We start from the raw sequence: 7,529 nt of genomic DNA, 5'->3' as shown, positions 1-7,529 counted from the left end.
TCTGTCTCTCTCTCTCTCTCTCTCTCTCTCTCTCTCTCTCTCAATGCTGGGGGGTGGCTAGGCTACCTTTACCACATCCTCCCTGCTGTGATGCACCATGCCACTGTAGGCCCAGGACAATGGGGCTGAGCAACTGTGCCCCGAAAATGTGAGGCAAAATAAACTTTATTCTCTGTTTTGTAGCAGTTACAGCAAGTTGACTGCACAGGTCTCTCTCACGACTTTTTTTTTTTTTTTTTTTTTTTGCAGAAAGGGGTATTGAACTCAGGCCCTTGCGCTTGCCAGGGGAGCTCTTATTCCACTGAGCCATCTCCTCGGCCCCTCTCTCTCAGTTCTACACTGAGCAGGGGTGAGGAACTTGGGCTTTGGGGAGTTCAGCTTACTTGAGGCAAAAGCTTGACTCTTGCTAATGAACTCTGCTGAATATGCTGTGCTGTCTGTTTTATCCTTGACTATTTTCTTCTGTTGAATGTAATAAAAAGATATAGGATTTGTCACATAATAAGGATAAAATAGTAGATGGTTAATAGTACTAAATTTATATCATGGGCAACTTGATCAAGTCACAATAATTTAAAATATCAGCAACAAAGATACATACCGAGGGTGTGTGTGTATGTCCAGGTGATGCCTACTTTCTAAGCAAATACAAAGCACTCAAAACAAGGAGAAATATTTTTTTTTTCAAAAAATATGTGGTCATATAATAGAGAACAGAAAGAGAAGTTTACTGTTGTTTGTTTTTGTCCTTTTTCTGAGACAAGCTCTGACTGTGCAGTTCAGGCTGGCCTAGAGCTCACTTTTGTAGCCCCCAGGCTGGTCTCAAACTCGAAATGATCCTCCTGCCTCAGCCTACCAAGTGCTGGGATTACAGTAGTGTGCCACCACGCCCAGCACAGTTTATTGTCTCTTGATAGTGTAAAAAACTCATAACAGACTGTCTGCAGTATGTTATGGGCCCTGTGTCTGGGCTCTGTACCTTTAGGAGAGAAGCATGTGTGATTCATTCCTTTGGTATAAACACATCATATGCAATCCTTCCTTTTGGAATGCTGATGTAATTTCATAGTTTCTTAGAAAGTAATCGCATTTCAGAGATTCTGTGGCATCAATAACAAGCAATAGCATTAGAAGGCAAGAGAGGGTAAATAATTTGTCAGGTAGGTGTTTCCCTCTCCACCACTCCTTTTCTTGGCCTCCTGTGTGGAATGGGAGTTGCTGGCCATGGAGCTCCGGACCTGTCTGGGTGCAGCCCCTGTCTTCCCTGTGCCACTGCTTTGTGCTTCCTGAGTGAGCCAGCCCTGCGGTGGCTTCACAGAACTCCATTCAGTAAGGGATGTGCAGGCTCAGAATTCTGGATGCAGCTTCGATGACCTTTAATTCTCTGCCATATCACTATTTCTCAAAACTCTGACTCATTCACTGAGTTCGCACAAGACTCAAGCATCTACCGCGCTCCCTCGCTTATCGTGGAGGTTGCATTCCAGGTAGCTCGTGATAAGCGAAAATCAGCCAAGTAGTGATGTCATGTTTATTTTAGTATTTATCTATATTTTAAGGCTTCCCACACTCTTACAAACCTTTCCCACACTTTTACAAACACTAATGTTCTTAACCATTTTCTAAACTCATGAACCTACATAATTTTCACAACATAGGTATACTGTACAGTACTGTAAAATCCCATGATATAGTGAAAACTCCATGATAAATAATTTAGATTAATATATTTTGAAGACCTGCGAAACATCGAGTCCACAAAAGTTGAACCACAAAGTGGCAAAGGACTCCTGTGCTTCACTGCAGACAGTATATTAGGTACTGCAAAGGCAGCCATGACGCAAGTCCCTCTCTACTAAGAGCTGATGCTGTAAGAAGAGAGAAGCAAATAACAGAAGGTAGATGCTAGTGCTTCACATCGAAGAGAAGAGTAAAATCAAAGGAATAGCTTCAGGGAGAGCATGGGGGGAAACTTGAGTAGGTTGGATGGAAAAGGCCTGTCCGATGAAGCAACGTGAGTGAAGCCTGCAGGAAGCGAGGGAGTGTGCCTAGCAGCCTTGTGTTCTTCTAGGGAGAGAGAACACCACACTCTGCAGAGACCTCATGCATGCAGGTTCACCAAGAATGACAGCCCCAGTAGAGGAAAGTAGTGGAAGACTTGTTGGGAAGCTCTCAAATGTAAAACGAGGTGAAGTTGGTGGCAGGCAGTGGTGTTACTTGAGGTCTTGGAGAACCTTGACTTCTTCCTCGGTGTGCATGGGGTAGTGGAGAATTTTGAGTGGAGATCCCTGAGCACCCATGCCAGAGAGCCATCAGGAAGTAACTGTGACCTGCTGGCTGTAGGATGCACCTTGCAGGCCAAGACAAGGGTCACAGGCTGACATGTCGGCCCCCAGAGGACTTCTTTTACACATCTGCATGAATGACACCAACTCCATGAAACCACTTCCTTACACAAGACCTTCATTCAAAGGCACCAAGCCCACTTCCGTGCATGCAGCGCCTGCGCTGCCCGTGGTCCTCTTGCAGGGGGATGTTTCCCTCTGGTGTCCATTCCAGGAACCTGCTGTCCTGAGAACCATGTTTTGCTCTTTCCTGCTGACTCTTGGCCTTGTGCTGGTCCCTGCTTGCTTCTAGGAAGCAGATGCTGGGAACCCAGGACAAGGTCAGCAGGGCTCTGCCAAGCAAGGCTGCGACAACTCTGCATTGAAGTGTACATCTAACCTTATCTTCTTGGCTGCTTTGGAGAGAAGCTTTTACTGTTCTGGGTCTTTGTGTGTCACTAGAATGTGTCAGCTACAAGGAAGCAAACACTGTAGAAGGCAGATGCCATCCCAGAGAAAAGGCAAAGATCCAGTCTGAAGTTAGGGCCATTTGTATTCCGTGTTTGGTTCCATAAAATATGTATGTTTATGCTGGGCATGGTAGCGCACTCCTGTAATCCTAGCATTTGTGAGGCTGAGGCAGGAGGATTGCTGTGAGTTCCAGGCCAGCCTGGGCTACATAGTAAGTTCAAGGCCAGCCTGAATTGTGCAGTGAGACCTGTCTCAAAAGTTAAAAAAAAAAAAAAATGTGTATGCTTACATGTCCCACCCACTCATCCATGATTTGGGGATCGAATCCTGAGGAGTTAATGCCAGGGAGCCTCTCTCCCCAAGGGGCTGCGGTGCTGCCAGTGTTTCACGTTTCAAAACTTACTGTTTGATCCCACACCCGTGTGCCTCAGAGGTGGTGTACAACGGGCTTCGTGGGGCGGGGTGCCGAGTGCCCTCGGAGAGGCTGTTAGAAGGGCAGCAAGATCTCCTCAGGCTCTTGGTTTCGCAGGGTTTCTTGTGTGGTCCTTTGGCCTGTTGCTTGGCGCCCCCGGAGAGGCACAGCACAGAGACAGGGGTAGTGGGGAGAAGCCCCTCCCTTGCTGGTACCTGGGACACAAAAAGGAGCAAGAGAGGGAAGTGCCCGATGGCCCAGGCAGGTGCTACTGCACATCAAGGGGGCCGCATCTTCCAGGGGTCCCTGCTCCTCCAGCAGCAGCACAGGGACCTAACTTGGAACAGATCTGCCTCTGGGGGACATCTATGATCGAAACCACAACATTATTGATCATCTAATATATATATTTGGTATAGGGTCTCACTACGAAAGCTCAGACTCCTAGTGATCCTCCTGTCTCAGCCTCCCCAGTGCTGGGCCCACAGGCGTGCACCACCATGCCTGATCTCAGTGGCTGGCTCAGTGCGCACTGGCTCAGGGCCAGTGTGGCCAATGGTGCCAGGAATCAAACCCTGTGCCTGTGCTTGCTTAAGCAGGCGCTTATTCCACTGAGCTATCTCACCGACCCTGATCATCTATTGTTTAAAGATCTTGCAAAATGATCTTAGTCCTGTTACTGGCAAATACCACCCACCCCCACCCCAGTGCTGATGCTTTCTTTTATGGTTAAATGGATTTTAATGCTTGAAACCCAAACAAAAAGTTGTATACTCCTTGGCATTGACCTCCAAGGCAGACCTTTTATTTTACCTTTTCATGTCAAGGCGTAGCTTCGTTTCCAGGGAGTTCTTTTATGCTTCAACCCTTGCTTAGGGTCCAGGTTTGTTCGTCCTATTAGAGCTCATTTGGTTCGTGGTGTGGCCCTCTGCAGTCCACACTCTGTCTCTGTGTTCTTAAGTTTCACCTCTTCTCCTTATTGCCTCCGCTTTCTGGGGTGACACCTCCATTCTGGGTTCTGTCCTGGCTCGGCTCTCTGCGGCGCTGTCAGCCTTTTATCAGCTAGTGCTGACTGGGTTCTTGGCCCCCAAGCCTTTTATATTTCACCAGTATCCCTTCTTATCTCTGTACTTTTCTGGCTTAATGAAAGTCATATAAATATTACTTAGCCAAGAAGGTAAATGTTTTCTGGGGAAAAAAAAACCCCCAAACCCCTCTGTTTTGGCAGTGACTCCTTTGCAGATGCGAAGTATCCATTTGAGGCCCTTGTCACTTTATCCCTCCTTTTGCAATTGTTCACCCCTTCAACCCACAGGTTTTATTTATGTGTGTGTGTGTGTGGCCAGCTCAGCCCACCAGGGGGCGGGGCTGGCTGGCATGTGGTGCTGGGGGATTGAACTGCGGTCCCTGTGCTTTGCTAAGCTTGTTCTAAGTAGGTGCTTTAGACCACTGAGCCATCTCACCAGCCCCAACCCACAGGTTTTAGATTAAATTTTTCTTATTACCAAAGTAATAAGTTCCTCTGTGGGCCAGTTAGGGTCCTCTCTGTTCCAGCAGAAAGGAACCAGGCATCAGCCGAAGATAACCAGGGCTTCCTGCGAATCTTCCCATAAAGCAGTGGAGCCCACCCTCTGCCCAGGCAGGCAGCTGCCTCTGCATCAGTCCGCTTTTGCCTCAGCGCTGTGCCTGGTCCTTACTAAAATGCTTGGGAAAAATATGCAAAAGGCTGGCCTTGGGGAGTGGGTGTGACGGTGAGGGCCTCAAAGCTGGGGCAGCCAGCAGTGTGTAAGTAACCGTCTTGAGTGATTGTCAAAGTGTTAGACGCTATGACTGACTGAGGTTTTGGCTTGACGACTGGCCTCAACAGTAAGAGAACTGACGTAGGGCACTGTACACTAATGTAAGTAGTGATGGAAGTCAGCATGGATGCCTCTCCCAAAACTAAAATGACATTCTATCCAACCTAGCTGTCCCTCTTCTAGGTATTTTCTGGAAAGAGCTGAAGGACATCATATCACTGTGACCTATGCATGTACGTGTTTTTAGCAGCACAACTCATAATAGCTCTATCTTGGAAGTAGCCTGTATGTCCACCAACAGAGGAACAGATGAAGAATCCATTGTGTGGGATTATGCCCAGTGGAGTACTACTCTGCCATAAAGAAGGACACATTTGAGTCTTTTGTAGGAAAATGGATGCACTTTGAGACTATAACGTTAAGTTGAATAAATCAGACAAATCAGCTCAAATAGTGTGTGCGCGTGGTTTCTCCTTAGTGGGAAACCCAATACGTATATGGTATAAAATAAAAGATCTTAGGAAACAGGAGACAGAGCTTTTGCAAAAGGGAGGATGAAGAGATGGAGGGAGGGCGGGAGATAGGAAGGAAAGGAATGAAAAAAGAATGAGGACACGTTCTGTGCGTGTACCTGCTCCCCTCAAGGGAGGTGGGCCTTATCTCCTGCAAACGTGGGCTAAGGACAGAGAACAAAAACTGAAAAAAAAAATCCCACAGTGCTAAATTGTACCTTCAAAAGCTTGGTGTTTTCCTGGTCTGTCTCTCGCTTCTGCCACCTAGAAACATGACCTCTTTCATGCACGAGGAGCTGCGGGCTTAGAAAGGAAGCATTCATCTTGACATTTGTAAAAGTGTAATTATTTAAATTGTGAATCCTGAGATTGTGGGGACTGATATCTTCAGTGGTCGGGATTTTTTTTTTTTTTTTTTTTTTGATTGGAAAGAAAACGTAACACAGAGGCAATAGCCTTCATTTTATCAGGATGAAACTAAAGATTAAAAATAAAAACTTCATCAAAGATACAAGGTTATCCGATTTGTTTCTAATCTGCTTTTAGCACAAGGGTTACCCTGAATGATCACAATTCCGAGTATTTCCCAGAGACAAAATCCTGCCAGACTTCTGGGTAACTGCAAAACAGTGCTTACAGCAGAGCTGGCCAGGGGAAAAGGAGCCCCCCTGCTCAGCCCTCCCTCCAGGTCATCGCTCCTTCCAAACTGACCCCCTTTCCTGAGAAAGCCAGAGCACTCGCTCCCATGAACCCGGTCACAAATCAGAATGAAGGAATATATGCAAGGTAGTGGACGGCTCACCTCCTGCCAGCATTCAGGGCCTGCGACTCTGGACGCCGGAGGGACCCGGATGGGCGAGCGTGAGTCCTGCAACCTCACCCTGCAGTAACGCAACTGTTTCCTTTCTCTTTCCAGGTTTGAGATTTTTAAGAGCTCTCAGGCTGATACAGTTTTCAGAAATCTTGCAGTTTCTGAATATTCTTAAAACAAGGTAAGATGTTCTTTCTCCCATTTTCCCCCTCTCCAGTCCCCAGGGCCAAGTTGTAAATATCAGGTGTGTTTGCTTTCATGGCGGTAAAATGAGTTCTGTTGCACACAGGAAGAGTGAGCTAACACAGAGGTGGAGAGAAGCCCCAGAGTGGCTTCGTGTTGATCTCTTCCACAGGCAGAGAACTGTGTGGTAAAAACAGAGACAAGCTCGTGCCTGTGGGGAAGCAGGGGCAGTGTTGTGGGGCACGTGGCTGGTGCCTGGAGACTGAGCAGGGCACCCGGGAGAGAGGTACAGCACATGAGGGATAGGTTCGCTCACTGAGTGGGAAACCCTGGCCGCCAGGTCCGACATCGTCTCTTTATTACACCACTACATAAGAAATTGAACCCGGCCATAAAGGCAGGAGTAACAGTGCTCTTTGAGAGGCAGTCACAAAAACAGAAAATCATTTCACTTCTAAGCATATTTCAGATGTTCACCGTATATCCGTGGTGCCCCAGGGGCTTACTCTATGAATTACCTTTGGGAGAAACCCTAAAATCCTCCAGCTGAATGTGCCATGACTACTTCTGTTAATAGTGTTAAGATCTGGAAAACACAACCGGACCCAGAGCCATGGCCCCCAGATGATCCGCTGCTGATGACCTGCCGGTGCGCAGAGCTGGCCTGAGACAAGGGCTGTGTTGATGAATAAACTAATAAAAGAGGGCCACGTTCTCTAATGGAGAACAAGCACAGCGCATAAATTTCTTTTTCAGGAAATTACATGTTAAGAAGCTTCCGGTAGATGCTCCATTTCCTCTTTGATTGGCTTTGTTGTATTTGTTTTTTTTTTCAAAGTTTTATTGATAAACAGATAGCAATGAGACAGTTTCAAATCCAGTCAGAAGTACAGTTTCAACAAATAATACACTGCATATATTCTTCTTAGTGGTTAATTGCTGTAACAAGAAGTGGACTTGTGATCCTATTTACAAACACCATTAGAACAAATCATTCTATTCATTAAGAGAATGCAA

General features: G+C 46.7%; 1 protein-coding gene across 7 annotated transcripts in view; it reads left to right on the top strand.

Annotated features, from left to right (window-relative positions):
- The window catches only part of Kcnma1 (potassium calcium-activated channel subfamily M alpha 1), a 756,236-nt gene that overhangs the window by 496,174 nt on the left and 252,533 nt on the right, over positions 1 to 7,529 (top strand). For all 7 annotated transcript variants that reach the window (XM_004624076.2, XM_004624075.2, XM_004624064.2 and 4 more), the window contains exon 6: positions 6,435 to 6,510. In XM_004624076.2, coding sequence (XP_004624133.1) covers positions 6,435 to 6,510 — 76 coding nt within the window. The remainder of the gene's footprint in view (positions 1 to 6,434; positions 6,511 to 7,529) is intronic.

The sequence above is a fragment of the Octodon degus genome, unplaced genomic scaffold (assembly GCF_000260255.1).
Source record: "Octodon degus isolate 3935 unplaced genomic scaffold, OctDeg1.0 scaffold00005, whole genome shotgun sequence".
Taxonomy (NCBI): Eukaryota; Metazoa; Chordata; class Mammalia; order Rodentia; family Octodontidae; genus Octodon; species Octodon degus.
This window is presented reverse-complemented; position numbering and strand designations above follow the sequence as displayed.